This window comes from Podarcis filfolensis, assembly GCF_964270895.1.
Source record: "Podarcis filfolensis genome assembly, chromosome: 3".
NCBI lineage: Eukaryota > Metazoa > Chordata > Lepidosauria > Squamata > Lacertidae > Podarcis > Podarcis filfolensis.
In genome coordinates, this window is record NC_139606.1 from 20,784,970 (window position 1) to 20,807,086 (window position 22,117).

Sequence of the window (22,117 nt, forward strand, 5' to 3'; positions counted from 1 at the left end):
ATGAGGAATGCCCTCTTCAGCTTACTATGTGTGCTAAGTCAGAACCCCAAGGCTACTGAGAAGCCTCTCTTGATTCTCTTCTCTTTTAGACTTGCCCGGACCCAGACCTTCTGGAAGCAGTGAAAGCCCATGACTATTGAGCTGCTCATCAAAGTGTCGGCCTCGCAACTGGTGTTTGTGTATGTAAACCATTTCAAATGGGTGAAAAGGACGGGCTGCCTCCTACCCGACGGAGTCACAGACTCTTCACTGACCCTAGCCAGAGCATCCTGTGAGCAGAATCCCATAAACAAAATGGAGAAACCATGATGGGATGGAGTTGATAGGGCTATTCTTGAAATTCTTTGGTTCCTCTGCCAAAGGTTTAGCTTCCAATAATGAGAATCGTTTTCCAAAGATGGGAGTCATCTCTGACAGACTTAGAACACACTTGTAAAATCCCTTTATAATGAACCCAAAAAGTGTCCCAGGAAAAGAGAATGAAAAGAATATGATTCAAAGAAAACAAAACAGAACAAACCTCCTTTCATAAATTAACAAGGTAAGGGGAAAAAAATACAGAAGCTAGCAGAGTGAACTGTTTAATTAAAGGATACATATACACAACTTTTCTACTGACATTGCAAAACAAGTTTGTTCTGAGAAAAGAAAGAAGGGAACAAGAAAGGGTGGGAATCCTATTAGTCTCATCTCTGATATGTACAGTGTGTTCTAATGGCTAAATATAAAACCAAATAAATTATTAGGCCCAAATATTTTGCTTTCAGAAATTTCAGAATTTTCAAACTTAGGAATATTTGCATGAGGCCTTCCTGCGAGGTTGCCCAGAGAAGGCTCCTGCACTTTCAACAGCTGAGCAGCAAGAGAGTGCTCATTCTTGAAATACTACCTCTAATGAACTTTGCCTATTTAAGTAGTACTGGCAGAGTAAAAACAGTGGGACACCAGCCTGCTTCAGAACAAGGATCTGACAACCTCAGTTTAAGCTGAAGATTGCCTGAAACAATGGTGGGCCTTGGATTGAACCAAAAATAAAATATTCAACAATTAAAATAGAAATATAAAAATAATGATTCTACAAACCAGAAAATACTAACACGGTTGACGGAAAAAAGGGAAACTATGTTGACAAGTACAGTGCTTGACCCTTGACTGGTTAGAGGACTATTTAGGGCACAAAAGAAACTTAATGTTTAACTTTGTAGACAGATCAATTTTATTCACTGATGATGCCTTTGTTTAGTTTTATGGAGAATGCACATTCCAACCCAACACGTACGCTTCTGCCTACTTTCCTCCTGTTACTTGCCTAATTAAAATTTATTTATAGTTCACATTCTTTAGCTGGGTTCTTAGGCTGACTTTTTCATCACATGCTACTTCTTGTTCCATTGGGTTCTCATCTTCCATTGAAGCAATTTTCAAAACGTTTTGCTCAATGTAGCCCTGTTCCATCTGAAGCCTCTGTAAAGGCTTCCATTAAAAAATACTGGATTATGACCTATGACCTAAAAGAAAACTGGTTTCAATGAAAGGACACTAAAATGTCACAAAGAATTAATTTATTGGCTTTTGAAAAGCATTAGACTAACCCACAAATTATTCCGTTTTCATTTACAAATGCCAAATTCAAACAAATAGCTTTCTGATGTTCCAAGAGCAATGATTGCTGCTGGCTTTAAATATGGCGTGGTAAAAGTTTGCACTACCTTTCTTTCTCTTTGTCCGTTCAAGATTGCAAGCGCTTCTGTACATTTTCCTTGATCTGTTGCATGGTCAGTTGCCCAGCGCTGATCTGCTGATCAATGAAATATTGCAGATCCTCCCATTTCCTGGAGCTTTGTTCGACACCTTGCTGAATCAGTTCACGTGTTATTTCCAGTTTCTTTCTCATATCTTCCTCGCTGAGCTGGCTCATCTGATAAATGGTTGGCAAGTCAAATGGTTTTGGGATGTCTATCCTGAGCTCTCCTGGGCGGACGACGATATAGGGCCTCAGTGTGTCAGCTGTCGCTTGTTCAAACTGATCCAGAAGCTGTTGGAGGTACCGGAGGAATGCAGTATAGTTTTCTATTGTCAGGTCTATCAGGGTCTTAGTGTTAGCCATAAGCCTTGCACAGGAATCAGACAGGTGCTCGTATGCCTCATTTACCTTTGCCTTGACTTTTTGGTTTTGTTCTGCAGCACTCTTCTTAGCAGCTTCCGACCAGTATAGAATCTTGTCATGAGCCGACTTGGAGAATTCAGTTTCATAGTTCTCCAAAAAATCTTTCACTTGATCTGCCAGGTGTGCAACCATGTCAGAAGCCCCACTGATCCATTTGGCATGCCATTCTACCACATCATTGATCAGACCCTTCAGCCAAGCCAACACCTTCTCTTCCACTTCGTAATATTTAACAGACCACCCAACAACGCTTGGGTCAAAATATTCCTCCCGCAGGGCTTTGATGCTTTGCAGCAAACGCTCTATCTCCACGGAACTAACCTGCAAAGTCTGCTGGATAAACTTTCCAACCTGCTGAGCGAAGTATCCTATATTGCTTGCTAACTCATTGAGTCCTTGCCGGATCTTGACCAAGAGTTGTCTTGCCTGGGCTTTTAAATGTTCATAGTTTTGGGCTTTCAAATTTGCAATCAGATCTTCTGCTGCTTTGAAAACTTGCTGAGCGACTTCCTTGAGCTCTCTTAGATATTGTGTGAAGTCAATCTTTTCAAGGGCAAGAAATAGGTTACTGACTCTATTTCTAACATGTGTTAGAAAGACCTTAATTTCATCAAGTATGTCACGAACTTTGAGGGTCTGGCCGGAAATTGGAATTTTAACCTCCAGTTCATTCGCATATGCATTCAGGTCATCAAAATATTCCTGCATTTTTGTGATGCAGAGCTCTGCAGTGTTTGCTAACTTCTCAGTGGCCATCACATAAAGTTCTTCACCAGTGTGCTCTCCGTCTACTCCTGGCACCTGGAATTTTGTTACCTTCAAGAATTCTATGGCAGAATCAATAAGACGCTTCACCCTTTTATGGTATTCTGCGATTATATTCATGGTGGCTTCAAAAAACTGGGCTCTGATTTGGTCATAGTCCATCTGGTTGGCTTGATCTGCAGCTTGGTGGTACATCTTCTTGGCTTTCTTCCTCAAGATTTCATATTCCCCAGTGACCTGGTTAGTTATGCCATGCAGCCTCTGTTCCAGTTCGTTGATAGTGTTTAAAGTAGCTCTGTAAGACATGTCAGCATTATGTTTCAGGTTGTCCTTCAGCTTCAAGGTGGCAGTGTTGATCTCAATACCCATATGCTCATGGTGGTACTTGTTAACACAGTTGTACAAAGCACCGGCTATTTTAGGCACCTTCTCTTTTAAGCCTTCAAGTAGGTCTATGGCAGCATCCTCTTTCCAGTTGGCTTTGACTTGAATCAGTTCAGGATTTCGGAATGATATCTCGCTTTTAAAGACATCGACGACTTCCTGAGGGTTAGACTGCAAATACAAAACACATTTTTAGGAACTGTCACTCACCCACTACTTTGCCAAGAAAAGCCCAAGACATGTCTTCCACTAATAGACTTATTTTGCACCAATGTTTATCATATCCGTGGTTATGGCTTGTGCCTGTTTGCCTGCCCTTCCTAAATTATTACTTTTTTTTCCTTCAACATTTTTATTAATTTTCCAAAGATTTTTAAAACACAAACACACAAACAAACACACCAACATACATCCTATTTAAATCTTGGTAACATTATTTAGTGACTTCCTCAAATCCCCTTGGTTGAATTTCATTATATATCATTCCAAACTCAATTTTCTCAGAAAATTTAACTTAGTCACTTGACATCTTTCATTCTTTCAGATTTGTCTTTAAACATCTTAAATTCTATCCTAGCATACTTAAATCCTAAGCCTATCTAAATTATTAAATAATTTTAGTCAACCCAAGGACACTAAAATATGGGAAATAAAAAGTAACATGAAACAAAAAATTGGCAGAATATGACCCGGTGCATAGATATAGCTTCTTTTTGCAGTAATCATATATAATTTAAAAATCCAATGGCCAATTATCAGGGATGATGGGAGTTGAAGTCCAAAACTTTGGGGTGGGGCAACATGTAGGAGAAGCCTGCATTAGGCTAACATCTACAAATAAGTTAAAAGTGGCATTAGAAAAACACATCTTAGTCTTCTCCTCATGGTACTGCTAGAAGTCTGGCGATATATTCAGAGACAGACCCCAAATGGAAAGACAGATCCCTTTGTCACAGAGCAGCCTGTTCTCACCACACCTCTGTTCCTGGTGTGAACCAGTCCAAATCAGTTAACAGGGACCTCACAACACAAGACTGTCACAATAAAACTTGACTTCCGCCTCTTCTGCCTTCAAACCCATCTATCATAAAGTAGTAAGTTCATGATCCTTTAAGCAAGAGCACACGGCCTAATTCTGGCCATGCTTACCAGAGTTCGGTAGAAAACCTCGCCCTTGAAAGTATCCGTATCCAGACTGATGAGAGAGCCAAGGGTTCCAGCTGAAGATGAAGATATTGAGGTAGCAACTCTTGCGGTCTGTTCATGGAAATGCACTTGAACATCAGTGAAGGTTGGGCTGGTGACATCCAGAGATATCGTGTAGTCAGTGGTTCTAAAGCAGGCAGAATCAATCAGAGAAAAGGTAATTATGAATTGTTATTAATTTAAAAATACAGTTGATTTTAAATGAATGTATATCTCAGAAGGCTTAGAATTATAGAATTGTAGAGTGGGAAGGGAATCTGAGGATCCCATCCAGGGCTTTTTAAAAACAACAACAACTGGAGCTCAGCTCTGGCACCTCTCAGGTGGGTGTCATTGCCAAGTTCATGGTGAGCTCCAGCATCTCTTTTCTAGAAAAATAGCACTGGGCTCATCTAATCCAACTCCCTGCAGGAATTATTATTATTATTATTATTATTATTATTATTATTATTATTATTACTATTACTATTACTATTACTACTACTATTTATACCTCGTCCTTCCCAGCCAAGGCCGGGCTCAGGGCGGCTAACAAGCAATAATAAAAACATGTTGAATGAATACAACTTAAAAACAAGATTAAAATACAACAATTAAAATATTGAAACATTAAAATATTAAAAGGCAGCCTCATCACAGGAGGAAAAAGGAAAAAGAAAAAAGAAAGAGGGGGAGGGAATCAAATTGGCTCCAAGCCAAAGGCCAGGTGGAACAACTCTGTCTTACAGGCCCTGTGGAAAGAAATCAGATCCTGCAGGGCCCTGGTCTCATGAGGCAGAGCGTTCCACCAGGCCGGAGCCAGAGTTGAAAAGGCCCTGGCTCTGATTGAAGCTAATCTAACTTCCTTAGGGCCCGGGTTCTCTAGGGTGTGGCTATTTATGGACCTTAAGGTCCTCCGTGGGGCATACCGGGAGAGGCGGTCCCGTAGGTACGAGGGTCCTAGGCCATATGCAGCTGTCCCATACAGGGATTGAACCTGCAACCTTGCCATGATCCAGGCCATGTTCTTACCAACTGAGCTATCCAGGGACTCATTTGTTTATTATAAATATTTGTCCCCTGCCCTTCACAAAAACTCAAACGCACAGTTAGAAGCACCATATTGACTTTGCTGGTGTGATTGTAAACTCCCCCCTCTTCCTCCCAGCAAGCAGCCGGAGACCCAGCTGCCAGGAAACTAGTGAAGAGATTCTGCCCCACTTTGGAATAAAGTCTCATATCTGGTGATGGAATCCACAAAAAGACCTTGCGTGATAGGCAATTTTGTCAAACACAGAGTAAACCCACTGAATAAGACTGAATACAACTTGGGTTGCATTATCGACAACTATATGAAACACATAAAGAAGATAGCAAGAAAGGATTCAGTTATACAAGATCTCGGTTTCAAACGGAAGCGATCGAAAGGAAAGTGAAATTACTGAAGACCGCATACAGCATATTATTAGAATGGGAGACGAAAGATGAAGAGGTAAAATCAGTTATGATTAAATGGGCTCAAGATGTAGGGCACAGCATTATGATGGAAGATTGGGAAAAATTATGGAAAACTGATTTAAAGTTTACAGATTGTTCCCTATTGAAGGAGAATTACATGAAGATGATGTATAGATGGTACACAACACCAGTGCAGTTAGGGAAAATGTGCAAAACTAGTTCAAATATATGTTGGAAGTGTAAGGAAAAGGAAGGGACATTTTATCATATGTGGTGGGATTGTAAGGTAATTAAAAAATTTTGGGATATGATATACAATGAATTGAAGAAAATGTTCCATTTAACATTTGTTTAAAAACCTAAGGCATTTTTGTTGGGGATTGTAGGGAAAGACCTGCCAAAAAAGTTGAAAAACATCTTCATGTATGCGACAACAGCTGTGAGAGCTCTGGTAGCACAAGGATGGAAGACTGAAGAAACCCCAACTAAAGAATCATGGCAAGAAAAATTGACGGACTATGCAGAACTGGCAAAACTGACATATAAGCTACGGGACAAGGATAACTGTGACTTTAAGGATGAATGGGAACTCTTTACAAAGTATCTGAAGACGCAACAAAGCGAACTGGACTCCTTGGCAGAAAACAGCAGTCTCGGAGAACATGCAGAAAACAGCAGTCTCAGAGAAACCAAAGACTGGAACTGAGGGAAGCCGGGGGGTGGGGCGGGGGGGGGGGGTGGGAGGAGGGGAGGGAGGAAAAATGGGGCGGGGGAACAAGGATGACATGTTTTTGGATAATATGTCTTGTTTTAATTTTGAATAAAAAAACTTAAAAAAAGAAGACTGAATATGACTTAGTTGACTATCACCTCCCGTTTTCAAATCTCAAAGTAGAGCAGATGGCACCTTCAGACATGTTTCCTTGGATGGCCTTCCCTCCCTTCTCCCATTTTGGGGGGAGAGAGGGTTGTTAGGAGCACACTAAGTGAAAGGACAACATTTAGCACACATTTTATAATGGCCATAGCTCATTGAATTGGGATTCCCTATAGAGTGTGCCGTTTAGGTTGACAAAAACAAGTCCTTACCCATTTTCTAGTACAGTGAGACGCTCTTTATATTCTGCACTCAGGTCACGATGCACAAAGTTGCTGTTTCCTTCGATGTTGTTACCTTTGTAGATCCACACACCTATGAAGCAAAGGTTCCACACAGGTGAAATTATAGCTAATGTAAATGGAGCCTGCATTGAAAGTCTAGGGCTGAGATGATGTGTACTCAACATCTCACTTTTCCATTAAATAATAAATGGCTGCACTGAATGCAGAAGTTTTTGTCATTGGTTTCTACATTTTACAGGATCTGCTGCAACTATTATAGAGAGCTGGTCTACTGCACAGACCCATCTGTAAACTAGGGGCTCATCTATAGGTGTTGTTTAATGGGGATAGAAAGCTTCCCGTTCCTCTACCTGTTGTCCATATGAGGTGCTCCTCAGAATCATGGCATTCCCACACTTTTTCCTCTCCATGGAGGATCCTTTTTGGAGTATCTCCATACCAGAGATACTCCAAAAAGGAGAGGGCATAAGAAAATGTGTTTTGAGGAAGGGGAAAGTGCAAAAGGCAGTGACTCGGAGGAGAACAATGGATATTCCTGGTTCAAATGTCCCTCTATGAGTCAAAATCTTCCTCTAGCCTTAAACTACCTAGTTGACCTTTCATATTTGGTCCCTGGCCACCTCCAACAGCAATATGTGATTACATAATAATGTTAGTCTGCCTTATGGGACAGCTGAAAATATTACTGAAAATATTGGTGAAACTCTTTTAAAAATTGAAGTATAATTCCTATTACTTCAGATACTGCCTGAAGTATCAGATTCCTAGCACACTCTTTCATTTTCCTTCCACAATGTAGCTTTTTTATTTCATTCTTTTGGTATAGTATGTACCTTTTGACTGAGGTACAGTGGTTTTGATATGAAGATAAGTAAATGGGAAGAAGTTTATGAAAGGAAAGTGGCCTGACTACTAAAAGCTGCCTGTGTTCCCTGAAAAGCTTCGGGCAGCAACTTCTGAACAGTATGAAAGGAGGGGTGAGGGGTGCTGGGGGGGGGAATCACCCAAAATTTAGTGAAGGCATCTTCCATTCACAGGTTGTTGTTGTTGTTGTTTTGAGGGAATGCAGGTGGCTGGAGAGGATGGGACACACTTCCCTTGCAAAAACTTCCCTCAGGATCCAAGACACCTAAAACTTATATAAATATATATATAAAATATCTTACCTTTCAGATCATAGGCCAGGAACTGCAGTGGTGAATATGCAGTAAAATCAATGGAATGGTTGAAAGAGTCTTTATTGTTCTTGAAATCTGTTTTCCAGGTGGTACTGTACAATGGTGAAGCAGCTTTGAAAGAAACACCTAAAGCTCCAAAAGTGGGGATGTAGATTCCAGCAGGGAAGGAGATTTTAATGGCTGGGATTTCAATCTGCTGTTCAGGAATAGTAATCGTAGGCAACTCAAAGTCAGCTATCTTCTTGGCTGCAGCGCTGAAGTCCACAAAGATTTTACCCAGAGCAAGAGTCTTTGGAAGAGTATATTCAGATACAGTTAATAGCTTCTCAGGTATAGTCACCTCAAAGTAGGGAATTTTATATTCTTTCAAGCTGGTCACTACATCGTACTGAGGAAACTGAATTTTTGGAAGTGATGGAAATCCAATGTGAAATGGCGTGGTGGTCAGTCTTTGGGGGATTTTGATATCCCGTAAATTAATTTCAGGAATTGTGAATGTAAATCCATCCGTCAGCTGGTTGACATTTATGGGGATAAAGTACCCATCTTCATTTTTTGTGTATACGAAGGATGTTGACAAATTTAAGTACTGCCTTTCTTGAAGACTAGTGGTGTCATCTAATTTCAAGATCTGCCATAAGCTCTTGTCATAAACTGGCAGCACAAGGCCTCTGAGGAAAGCTACATGACCTCCCAAAGAACTGGACAGGTCAAAATGAGCTTCTGTGTTGTCATTTGATAACTGCAAGTGATGTCCAAGGAAGAGGGAGAGGGTTTGGCCTTCAATCTTCCACTCAATCTTCTGATTCTCACTGTTGGTGGCAATGGAAAAGTCTTGATTAACTGAAGTCTCACCGAAGAAATTATTTGGTTGGCTAGCTTGTACCTGAAGATGCACTGACATACTTCCAGGCTCTACTTCTAAAGTCACTTTGCAGTTCTGATGTCCTTCAGTTCTTACAATTGGATAATATTTCAAATGATTTTCTCCATTGTGGTCCCATAATGCATAAAGACGACGAGTGGATGCTTCAATGGCAACATTTTCTTTTGTGTCAAACTTCCAAATTCCATCAATGTCAGAGGTGGTCTCAAATTTGACTGAGGAACGAGCACCTTTAGCATTTAGGTAGGCATCTGCTTCATGAACCAACTTTCCAGAAAATGGTCTTCTCTTGTGAAGCTCTCCGTTGATGAAAGCATTGGTTGAAGTATCTACAGATATATAAGATACAATGCTTTCCAAGGTGGCCTTGTGGACAACTGCTCCTTCAGCAGTGGCACCACGAGTGTCAAGAGCGTAGTTTAGATTAATAGCTGAGGAAATGACTGGCTTTGATTTAGCATTTCCCTTAAGCTCCTGCCTAAAATTCATGTTCAAGCCTGGCATGCTGCTTTTTGCTGTGGTAATCACTGAAGCTTCTATATTTCTCCTGGTGAGACTGATGGTGCTGTCGTGGTTTCCCACTATGAATTTGTTGTTCAGGGATAATGCAGTTGCTAGCTTCAACCCTCTTTTCCTTGTGAGGCTGGTTGTTCCGTCCAATTTATATTGCAGGGCATCAATCACAGAAGTGGAGGACGAACTCAAGCGAGCAATAATATCAGATTGGTTAAAAAGGCCAGCATTTGTGTTCAGGGTAATCACACTAGATTTGAATGAAAATTCATAGGTAATATTTCCCATGGCTGGAATGTAGATTCTGTTTAAAGGCGAGTGTGCTCGATAGCTGGGAAGCTTAAGAGTCTGCAGACCTTGGGGAACATGAAGGACTGGCAACTCCAATGATGGAAGGACCAATGTATAGGATGGCACTGAAAACCCAACAAGTGGGACAGTGAAACTTGGAGTGCTCATTTCCTTAGGGATCACATAGCCAAAAGCTGGGAGCTCAGCAGTAAAAGGAGATACCTCAATGTTGACCACTGGAACAGTGTACCCTGGAATCCTGAATGTCTGTGGGACTTTGTTAACTGAAGTATCTATTTTGTACTTGTCAAACTTGGTCTTGGCTTGGTTATAGGACTCGGTCAGGAATGCTAAGGTGTTGTCTCTACCTTTCTCAAAGTGCCTGTTGAAGGTTGCAATGTACTGATTCAGGGCTTGATGTACTCCATCCAAAGGAATTTGAAACGAGTGCATATTTTTGTTCTTCTTGTACTGAGCTTTCAGGTTTAAATCAAATGATTGCTTTGTAGTCTTCAGTAAATTCTTCAGCCCTGAGTCTTCCCACAGAGAGTATCCTTGCATGGGGGGTGTCTTGATGCCCATGATAGATTGTTCAGGAAACGAGAGGGGATTTTTTAGGAACTCCAAGTTAGCATCACCATTCATGGACACAGAAGCTTCAATACTTTCTTCGTTGTTACCAGCAGACATGTTATGGACATATCTGTATTGATTAAATCTGCCCTCAGCTGCCCAGCTGACTTGTTGAGTGGAGGGACTCAGTGCCAGTATATAATTATTCACGAGCTCAATTTTGCCAACGATTTTCATTGGGAAACTAACTTTTACATTCATGTTATTATTTGTTGATGTGCTCAGTTCAAAGGGCTGCACCAAGAAGTTCACATCATTATTTATAGTCCCAGATATGCGTCCGTTCAGCTTAGCATTGTGTGTGCCCCTCAGTTCTGTTTTGAGCTCTGCAAGATTCCCTGTGCCTTGTACATTTAAGTCACTACGTCCCAGCTGTGGAGATTCTACTACAGATTGAACTTCAAGCCTTGCAGAACTTGGTAGATTATATTCATATGCCAGTCTTTGGTTGACTCTCAAGTACTTATCATTGATCTTGTTTTGTGCTACGAATGAAGCTATAGATCCCCCTAAACCGAAGCTGACACTTGATTCATGGGTTCCTTCACCAGAGTAATCAAAGGCTGTCCATTTCCAGTCTCCTCTGCCAATGGAAGTAGCTGATATGCGTCCTGCTTCTAGTGCTGTTTTTATTTCATTACTTAATTCTGCTTGGCTGCTGAAATTTGGAATATATAGCCTGTGTCTGTAGGTTGTCCTGCTCTCTAAGGAAATCTTCTTCTGGAGGCTGCCTGTTAATTGATTGTACAGATCTATAGAGTTACGCTCAGTATGGAATTTTGCTGTAGTTTCTGCATTTCCCCGAACAGAAGTCCCCAAAAATGTTATTTCACCTGCATGAATAGCATCAATGTACATGTGGGAGAACTTCAGGTTGTCCCTTAGGATTAACTGCTGCATCTCGGGAGCTGAGAGACTTGTATCTGCAGTCATTTCAAAAGCAAGGCAGTTGATTTTGGATGTTGCTACTGCTGAAATAGACCCCAAAAATTCTGGGCTGTGGGCAAAAGCTGTTGTGTTCTTAAAAGCACCACTAGTAGTCAATGTGAAGAAGGGAGAGGTTACTTTGAAAGCACCAGACAATGTTCCAAATGTAGGGACCATCACAGAGTGTGGAATGCGGGGCAGCTGGAATTCTGGAATTTGGATCTCTGGGAACTGGAATTCATTCAAATTTAGTTTTGGGATCAGTAATTCAGGTATTTGGAGCTCAGGGAAATTCATTTCTGGGAAAGAATAGTCAGAAAAATACATATCTTTCATCTTTATATTTTGGAAATACACATCAGCAGTTGGCAGCTGAAAGTCACTCGACATGATCTGGTCAATCGTCTTCACAATCTTCAGCTTGATGTCATTCAAATCAATTGTATAAGATGGCACCTTGAATGTATTTAGAATGGTGAACTCAGGAGTAGTAAATCTGACTGGAATTCTGATTTCTTTCAATTTCTTGAGGTTTACCTGATAAGATGGGACACGCAGGTCAGTTAGTGGAATAAGGAAATCTGGAGTTTGAAAGGTGGCTTCCCGCAAGACCCGGAGACTGACTTCAAAAGCTGGTATGTTGATTATGCCTGCTCTGATCTCAGGAACTTTGAAACCAGTTTCAACAAAGTGGTTGAAACTGTCAGCCATAGTTTTTACATTGTATTGCTCAGCTAAAAGGGTAATCTTCTTTGAGACAGTTTTCCATTGATCATCTAGGAAGGTGATTATGGTGCTGTAGAGCTGGCTGACCTTCTCAAGGTATCCCCGGATTTCTAATGGGATATCCATTTGATAAATTCTCGCACGTGCATCTTCCAGGTACTCACAAGCTTTACTTTTCAGTTCACTTAATGCTGTTGAGCTTAGGAGATCACTAAGCCAGTTAACGATGATGGCAAGTCTAGTGTCTTTTAGTTTCTGTATGTTCTGAGAAACCACAGCAGCGACATCTTTGATGTATTGTTTTGTAGCTTCCATTTTCTGAGGTAGCTCCAAGGCTTTGATTTCATCATTGATTTTCTGTGTTGTTTCCCGGATTTTATTGTTTGTTTCATCTACAAATTTGTTGTAATCAAATGACTTCAGCTTCTTGATAACAAAATCAAGAAAGTTGTTGACTTCATCCACCAGATTTGTGTAATCAAATGATTGGAGCTGCCTAACAGCATCATCAATGAATTTCAGTACTTGGTTGAAGAATGATTTTATGTCAATTTTTTTCAGAGACAGGGTTAATTTCTGGATTGTTTCTCCAATTTTCTGTTGATTATACAACTCAACTATTTTGTCCATTAGAAATTTGACCTGCTGATCAACTCTATAGTTCACAATAAGTTCATGCATTTTGTTCCGAAGTATATTGATCTTCTCAGTCACTTTGTAGTCCTCCATATAATTTAGAAGAAGATCTTTAATTTGCTCCAGAATTTGATTAAGTTTCTGAATGGGAAAGGACACGTTCAGCTTCTCTATAAGTGTTCTAATATCAATTGCCTCCACTTGCTGCTTCAAACTCTCTGCAATGCGTTGGGCATCTATATTCTGTATCTGTTTCTTCAGCTGATCTAGTTTTTCTTGCACTCGAGCTTTGATTTTGTACTCAGCATCCATATTTTGAACCCAAGCAGCAGCACTGCTTCCTATCTGGTTAAAGTCATACTGAGAGATGGCAGATTGCAGTTGATGAATTGTGTCAATCATTTTTTTACTGATTTCATATTGCCTGTCTATAACTTTCATTTTTTCAATAATCTGCTCAATAAGTTGCACAACAGCTGCCTTTAAGTCATAATTGCTCCTTATATACTTTTCAGTTTCAACCAGGAAAACCTGCAGTTTAGACAAAGCTGCCTGGAGATTAGTTTTGGCATTTTCCAAAGCAAGTTCAAGGTCATCCACTGTTATGCTGTAATCCTTTGCAAATGCATCCAGTTTCTCTTTCAGGTTGTTCACTTTGCTTTCCAGATCAAATGTCTTCACATAGTTATTAACCTGCTGGGGGATTTTATCTAATGCTGCCCTATATTTTCTCACAACCTGATCTATATTTACACCCTTCAGGTTCTTCTGAATAGATTTGAGTACAGCTAAGATGGACTGCCTCATTTGCTCATAGTAAGCTGGTAGCTTTTCCAAGAAGGGCAGATTGATGACATGCATGTTCTCATTCTTATCATACTTCACAGAAAGAGCAAGTCCAAACTCTTGTGTCTGGGCTACGTTTTCCCTTAAATCTAAAACATCAATTAAATTGACTCTCCCCCGGTTTGTGAATGGTATAGTTATAGGAAAGTCCAGTACAGAAAGATCTGCTAAGGTTTTTCCATCCAGCTCCACCCCAATAGTTTCTGCATCATTAAAAGCACTAAAATCTTGAGTGTACACATTATTGTTCAGCTGGCTCTTCATCTTCCATGTACTTCTTTGCTCAGATGGCGTAAAAAGAGCAGTGACCTTGTTCTCCAGTAATGTCTTGTATCTTTTCTCAGAATTGAAGTTGTGGCCAGTGGATCCCCGATAATCATGAGAAAGTGAGAAAGCAAGGGGTTCGACTTTTAGCAGGAATTTGCTGTACAGCTGTCCTGACTGCTCTCCCAAGATTGAGAGTCTCCCATCCCCATTTGTATGCATGTCAACGGTGACAGTAAATGGGGCTGCAACAGATCGTATTGCATTGGAAAAGGTTAGGGATTTTGAGTCACAGTTTGTGTTGATGACGACCGACGAAGAGAGACCTGCAACGTCCAAGTTAACTCTGTGGGTGAGAGCTGCACCTCGAATGCTTGCTACTGTGTCGGTCTTAACATGCGCCACCAGATCTGCATAGGTAAAGGTATAGGCATGCTTCACTTCATCGCCGCTGTAGGCACCTTTCACATTGCCATCCAGATTAACCTTCAGGGGCTCAAGTTGTAACCGTGCGTTGTTGTTTAGATCAGCACCGCCGAATTTCAAGTCATTGTTCACATTGGCTGTGAGAGAATAGGGTTGCAGCTGGAAGTCCAAGTGGTGTTTGTGGGACTTGCCCAGACTGATGGTGTGGTCTAAATTGGAAGCGTAAGTCAACGACAAGCCCACGATGTTCAGGTCATGAGTGTTTTCCAGCTTCATTCCTTTGTATGACCCGATCAAGCTGTTTGCAAACCTTAGTCCGCCTTTGTTCACCCTGAAGGTTAAGGTGTTCTTGCTGTCTGCATCCAAAATGCTGCCTTGATATACACTTGTCAGCACGATTTCTGTGGGAGCCACTCTTCCATCCAAATCAAATTTTGCATTGTGTTTCCCAAAGTGTCCTCCTGTATTGATCTTCACGGAAGCCCCAGCGACGCCAATCCGGGCATTCATTTCGTTCTCCAGTTTCAATGGATTAAACTGCAGGTTTGTTGTTGCAGTGCTTGCCAGGCCATCGAGGTTAACACCTAATGTAGACTTGTGCTCAGCTTTGAGTCTTTCACCTTTCCCAGACATGTGGCTAATCAGCTCGACACCTTGGCCGTTAACAGAGCTCGAAATCAGGGCATAGCATTGGTTTTCTGCGTAATTGGCTTGGTACTCGGAGCGAAGCGCAGCTCCCTTTCTGTCCACAGAGAAGTCAAACTTGTTGGCAACTGCAAAGCTTCTGTGGTTTCCAGCGGTCTCAGAGGAAAACTTCAGCTGGCTGTTTTCATACTTCAAGGAAGCCGTGTTAGTCAGAAGACCATTCTGTACATTTGAGATGGACTTGACTGTCCATGGGCCACCTGTAAACCTGGCAGTCATCTGGTTAGTAGCCTGAAGCAAGGAAGAGTCAAACTTCAGATTGGATTCTCCTGCCCAAACGAGTTGGTTCACATCAAAGGTGCTTGACAGTGTGCCTGTGGTTTTAGCAAAGGCTGAAGCGATATTCAGTTGTCCTTCCACGTTTCTGTTTTGAAGAAGCAAGTTGTTGCTAAATTCGGCATCTTCAGCATAAGACAGGGAAAACCGAGTACCCAGCGGGCTGGATGTTACCAGTGTGAGGGTCCTCCTGCCCACAGGAGTGGGTTCAAAACTGCCTGTTTCGCTAAATTTAAAATTTGAATTGAGGAGTTTGTGTTGCAGTGAACTTTCATAATTACAAGCCATGTTGTTCCCATCAAAACTTGCTTCTCCCTGACCTGGGGGTGGAGAGAGAAGAGAAAAGTACAATCAACTTTTTTAACAACAACAACAACTAAATAACTTGAGCTACTGTGCCTTGCTGGAATATACTGCACACCCTTCTACATTCATAGGTCCTGCAAGCCAAATTCAAGAAATATACACTACTGCATGTTTACCTAGAAGTTAAGTTCCACTTTGATGGAACTTACTTGGAAAGGTGTGTTGGATTGACTTGAATGGAACTTAAAGCCCACCATAGTTAAAAACAAACATTTGGATTTTAGCCTGCAATCCTATGAAGACTTACATTAAAAGTAAGGTTTATTGAGCTCAGTTGGGTATAGCTTACTTCTGTACTGACATGTTTTGGATTATTCCATTGAAGCCTTTAAGACACAGATGATATGTGGGGTTTGTCAATTTAGCAACCAGACTGTCATTCAGTTTGCATTTAAGGTTTAACTAGGTTGTGGCTGTAGACACCACCAATGGAAGCAACTGTAGAATTTACTGATGGAAGTAACTGTACAATTTACTTTCTCACCAAAGGTTTGTTTGGTTTTTTGGGGGCTTGGTTTGGTTTTTAGATAATGGAAGCTGGTGATACAGAAATGCTTGTGCCTTTCAAATGGAGTCTCTTTTGCACTTTCATGAAAAGATTTTAATGTAAAGGAAGGGGAAAGGCCACAACAACATACAGACAACATACAGTGTGGTACAATGGATAATGGGCTGGACTTGAATTCTGGATACCTAGGTCCAGCTTTCCCCTTTCTTACTGGCTACATTTGGACATACTACTAAAACAGATTTTAGCTTTACAGGAATGTGCCTTGGACTTGCAAACACTCCCTTCCCCTCGTGTGTCATGGCCTAAGGGTACTGAAAGCTTTTGTTTTCATTTTCACCTAATTACACTTTATGTTGTATGCAAACTGATTGGTTTAGGAAAATAAACCAAGTTCAGACTGTGGTTTCTTATCACAGCTTGTGGCCTTAAACCAGTGTTTCCCAAACTTTTGTCTCCAGCTCTTTTTGAACTACAATTCCCACCATCCCTAGCTAGCAACACTGGTGGTCAGGGATGATGGGAATTGTAGTAAAAAACAGCAGCAGCTGGAGATCCAAGTTTGGGATTACGGCCTTAAACCATAGTTCTAGGTAAAGGTAAAGGGACCCCTGACCATTAGGACCAGTCAAAGGCGACTCTGGGGTTGCGGCGCTCATCTCGCTTTACTGGCCGAGGGAGCCAGCGTACAGCTTCCGGGTCATGTGGCCAGCATGAAGAAGCTGCTTCTGACGAAACCAGAGCAGTGCACGGAAACGGCATTTACCTTCCCGCCGGAGTGGTACCTATTTATCTACTTGCACTTTGACATGCTTTCGAACTGCTAGGTTGGCAGGAGCAGAGACCGAGCAATGGGAGCTCACCCCGTCGCGGGGATTCGAACCACCGACCTTCTGATCGGCAAGCCCTAAGCTCAGTGGTTTAACCCACAGCGCCACCCGCGTCCCTAAACCATAGTTCTAGGTTTGCACATAACAAATCACAGTCAGTTGAAAACAGAAGCAAAAGTTTCTGATCTTTTTGCAGCTGGACAGAAGCTCCTGAGACCGAAACTCATCTATGGAACATTAAGCTGTGGTTTAGTATCAGAACTCAGCCATTAAGTAGCCTTGGGTGTGACATTATCTCTCAGCCTCAGTTCCCCAGCTGAATAACAGTGACCTGTTTCTCTCAACATTGTTCTAAAGGCAAACAGAAAGAAGACTGCGGACAACTTTGCAAAACAAAACTGCTACGTGACTATTGCATAGGATTTTTTTCTTCATAGTGTTGCATGTTTAGTATAACAAATTAGGTAGATTAATGCACATGGGAGAATATGATCAGGCTGCTGTAATTCCTTGCATGAACAGTCACAATATTGAGTAAGTCCCTGGTATCATACATTCACAAGGAGCCTTGTGAGCATGAGCTTTATCAAACTCAAGAGGAGGCTTGGCCAAATATGAGTTATTAATTTTCTCATATTAACTCTTGATGCACAGAGAAATGAGCCTGTGACATATTTCTAGTAAAAAGTATTGAACCGACGAGAAAACACAACACACGATTAATTATGTAATATGCTCATAATCTCCACCACCACTCTGGAACAGATTCTTACCTTGTACATTATATGAAAGTAGTTCCAAAACAGAGTCAGCTCTCACAAAGTAGTTTGTTCTTAGGCTGTAGACATCCTTTGTGGTGTTCGCCAAGGAGTAGGAACCTGACCAGTTGTAGTAATTGCTGTACATGTTGGAAGAGATCTCGAAAGTGCCCAGCAAAGGCACCCAAAGCGTGTATGACTCTGGGATGGTGAAACGAGGAAGCCTGTACTCTTGAGAAGCCATGTTTCCTCCCATTGACTGCATTGCCATTTGAGACATTTCCAGAATCTTAGGCACTCTCATGTCGTAGGATGACCTTCCACCAAACGGCAGTGGAATGGTAATGACAGTACTCTCCTTGTTCCAAATGTATTTGATCTGGCCATCGCTGCAATAAAAAAGTTACCCATAATTAAGATCCCACAAAGTCCACAAAATAACAAATGGTTGCACTTTGCCTAGGAAGCTGCCCTATTCTAGGTTGGATTTTTTTCTTCATCCACCCCTGTATCCTCTGTATTTTTATCCTGTAAACTGTCCTGAAACCTTCGGATGAAAGGTGGTACATAAATTTAACCAGAAGCTTTTTTTACTAGGAATTTTAGGTGCAGAGATATCAAAGAAGCAGAAACGATTATTCATGTACGCAGTGACAGCAGCACGGATACTAGTGGCCTGGTACTGGAAAGGAGATAAAGTCCCAACCACAGATGAATGGCTGATGAAGATGATGGATTACGCTGAAATGGCGAAAATGACCGGGAAAATCAGAAAGCAGGGAGAGAGGAGCTTTAATAAGGAATGGGAGAAACTGACAAATTACCTAAGAGAACCCTGTAAACAATCTGAAAACTTTGGCAGGATTTGAGTAACGCTTGTAATGTACTATAAACTTCAGTAAAAATGGATTATTTTAAGAAAAACAGAGAAAACATTTGATGCAGTTGAAAAACATTGAAAATGGAAACCACGGAAGGATGGAGGGAAGCCCAGGATTCGGGGAATCCTAAATGTTAATGATTATGTTTAATGTTTGAATTCAAATATGTAGTGTAAAACTGATTTTTTTTAAAAAAGTAAGTAAGTAAGTAAGTAAGTAAGTAAGTAAGTAAGTAAATAAATAAATAAATAAATAAATAAATAAATAACCAACCAACCAACCAACCAATACTCTCTGGGATCTCTCTCAGAGAGTCTTTCCTATAATGTGCTATCTGGGATCATTGTAACTGGAGATGCTAGGGCTTGAACGTGAGATAAAAAGCATGTTATCTACCCTGAGCTATCGTCCCTTCCCAAATTCCAGACTACACTCCCCTTGTATACTCCCCTTATACAAAATGTGCTAATTTTAGCAGAAAGCTGACAGGAGCTATCAAAGTGCAAGACAATGGGTGGCTATTTTTTCTAGAAACATGGTTCTGATCATGGCATTTGTCATAAACTGGATCTTGCACCAGTGTATCTTGTATAAGAACAATTTGCCCTTAGTAATGAGGCTCGGCTTCAAGGCCACAAAGGGTCCTTGTCAGCACCAAATAAGACATGTCATCTTTCACTTTACCTTTTTAAGAAAAGCTCCTCCGGGATGGCAAAAAGTTCCATGTTCTGAAAATTGAGCTCCTGGAGTCCGCTTAACTTATCCTGTAGATTTTTCGCATAAGGAACGTTTTTGGAAGCCTGCTGTAACCAGGTATTGGTTGCCTGCAAGATCAGAATAAAATATCAAGCGACAAAGAGCCTTGTGATCAGAAAAGTTGAAATGAGCAATTCATCATCATCATCATTATCATCATCATCATCATCATAATTTTTATTTATACCCCGCCCTCCCCGGCCAGAGCCAGGCTCAGGGTGGCTAACACCAGTAAAATTACAGTAAAAACATAATAGGGGGGGACCTCAATTTAAAATACAAGTTAAAATGCAGCCTCATTTTAAAAGTAGCCCATAGATCAAAACCATAAGGGGAGGGAAACATAAGGGTCAGACTGAGTCCAAACCAAAGGCCAGGCGGAACAGCTCTGTCTTGCAGGCCCTGTGGAAACATGTCAAGTCCCGCAGGGCCCTAGTCTCTTGTGGCAGAGCATTCCACCAAGTCGGGGCTAGTACTGAAAAAGCCCTGGCCCTAGTTGAGACCATTCTAACCCCCTTGCAACTTGGGACCTTCAGAATGTTGTCATTTGTGGACCTTAAGGTCCTCCGTGGGACATACCAGGAGAGGCGGTCCCATAGGTACCGTAACCCACCCTAACCCACCTGCCTAGTACCCCTAGTGCTGAAACACAATGCAAGCAGTCACATTCTAGCCCATAGGTCGGCAAACTAAGGCCTGGTAGTTCTTACTGGAATCACCTACATCTCTCATCAGCCTGATTCAGAGCCACATGAAAAGTATGACAAAAAAAACTCCACTTACTACTATAAAATTTGAAAAAATATGCCGGACTGTCATATCTGTATTGGCTACTCGGTGGTCCAAGAGATTGTTGGCGTGCTTCTGCAAAGTCTTTGAATAATCTGCAAAGTCTACGGGTAGCATGGCTGACATTTTCTTCAGGGCTGCACTCTGGCCTGATTTCCACTGCACTTCAATCTTCTCATTATCTAAGGCAGAATGACAAATGTCACCTTATTATTTCCCATGGAATCCAGTTTGCAAAGTTGGAAAAAACCAAACCAAAACCCTCCATTGACATGTGGTGGAGGAACTTGCACGGAACCCAAACCATAAAGACCCAAACTGCCTTATAGTGAGACTGATCATTGGTCCATCTAATTCAACATTGTCCACATTGGCAGGAGGCAACTGCCCAGGGTCCCATATAGACATGTTTCTAAGCCCTAGTTGGACATGCCAGGAAGTGGTGCTTTTTGCAAGGAAAGCAGCTACTCTACCGCTGAGCAAAGCGATTTTATGGCATACAGGATGTGCAATTCAGGCCTGCATGGTTTGGGCTCTTCCAAAGAGAATTCACATAGATGGCTATGCAATTGTGTAGCCTTGTTGATTCAGGGCTGGCTCAAATCATTTTGCTGCCCGAGGCAACAGACAAGATGGCCCTTTCTGCCAAGGCACATACATAGGCCAATTGGACTGGTAGTTGAATCTTACTCTTGTGAAAGGACAGTGTCTTCCATTGCACCTGAGGGCAGCAGGCTTGTGTAGTGGGTACAGGGCAGGCCACATGTCACTTGTGCTTCTGGATGCTTCCCCTCCCCCTCAACATCTGCCGCCTGAGGCAGCTGTCTCACTCTGCATAAGGCTGGCCCTGTGTGGGTGGATACTGAAGGGTCCCAAGGTTTGGAGTGTGATAAGTGGAATTCTGATCCTTCACCACATATTGGTGGCAGAGAAGGTGTTTCGCATTGACACATGATCCTACCGTATCCCAAGACAATTCTCTCCGAAATTGAGGAGCCGTGACTTGTAGCTGAACTGTCAACCTGGAATGTCAGCCCATTCTGCGACTGTGTCAGTAATACATCTGTTTTTGCTTGTGTCCTCAGGCGAGGAATGGAGATGGAAGCTTCCACGGCTGACTCTGTCCCAGCGCTGTATCTGGAAAAACACACAACGAAAAGACTCCTGGCTTAGCAAAAATCTACCCTTAGAAATTCCAGAGGGGCAGAAGCCTAACTATCTCCAACTAACACCACAATATCTGCAAAAATGAGAAAAGCTTACCCTATGCGTCCCGTAAGAGTAACTTCGGGAATTTTCTTGTTGTTGATGTCTAAGATAAAGCTGTAAGCGCTCCTTTCCTGAGTGGAATAGTCAGTAAGTCTGAAGTTGGTACCCAAATCAACGCTGAAACTGGGAACCTGGAGGTCACTGGTAAAAATCTTTTTGCCTCGATTGTACCTGAAGATCAGTGTGGCTTCGCATTGTTTTGCACCTGAAACAAGCAGTGACAACAAATAGTTTGCAAACAGAATTAACAAAGATTGCTATGTACGTTTCTGAGCACAATTCAAAGTGTCGGTGCTGACCTTTAAAGCCCTAAACGGCCTCGGTCCTGTATACCTGAAGGAGCGTTTCCATCCCCATCATCCAGCCTGGACACTGAGGTCCAGCACCGAGGGCCTTCTGGTGGTTCCCTTACTGTGAAAAGTGAGGTTACAGGGAACCAGGCAGAGGGCCTTCTCAGTAGTGGCACCTGCCCTGTGGAATGCCCTCCCAGCAGATGTCAAGGCAATAAACAACTATTTTGCTTTTAAAAGACAACTGAAGCCAGCTCTGTTTAGGGAAGTTTTTAATGTCTG

At 41.8% G+C, this 22,117-nt stretch overlaps 1 protein-coding gene across 1 annotated transcript in view; it reads right to left on the reverse strand.

Moving 5' to 3' along the window:
• Positions 1 to 565: 565 nt before the first annotated feature.
• Positions 566 to 22,117, reverse strand: part of APOB (apolipoprotein B) — a 48,122-nt gene continuing 26,570 nt past the window's right edge. The window contains exons 21-29 of the mRNA XM_083606879.1: positions 21,540 to 21,750; positions 21,238 to 21,413; positions 20,271 to 20,458; positions 19,416 to 19,555; positions 17,866 to 18,239; positions 8,248 to 15,708; positions 7,049 to 7,151; positions 4,466 to 4,649; positions 566 to 3,487 (exon numbers count right to left, since the gene is read on the reverse strand). Coding sequence (XP_083463005.1) covers positions 1,730 to 3,487; positions 4,466 to 4,649; positions 7,049 to 7,151; positions 8,248 to 15,708; positions 17,866 to 18,239; positions 19,416 to 19,555; positions 20,271 to 20,458; positions 21,238 to 21,413; positions 21,540 to 21,750 — 10,595 coding nt within the window. The 3' untranslated portion in view covers positions 566 to 1,729. The remainder of the gene's footprint in view (positions 3,488 to 4,465; positions 4,650 to 7,048; positions 7,152 to 8,247; positions 15,709 to 17,865; positions 18,240 to 19,415; positions 19,556 to 20,270; positions 20,459 to 21,237; positions 21,414 to 21,539; positions 21,751 to 22,117) is intronic.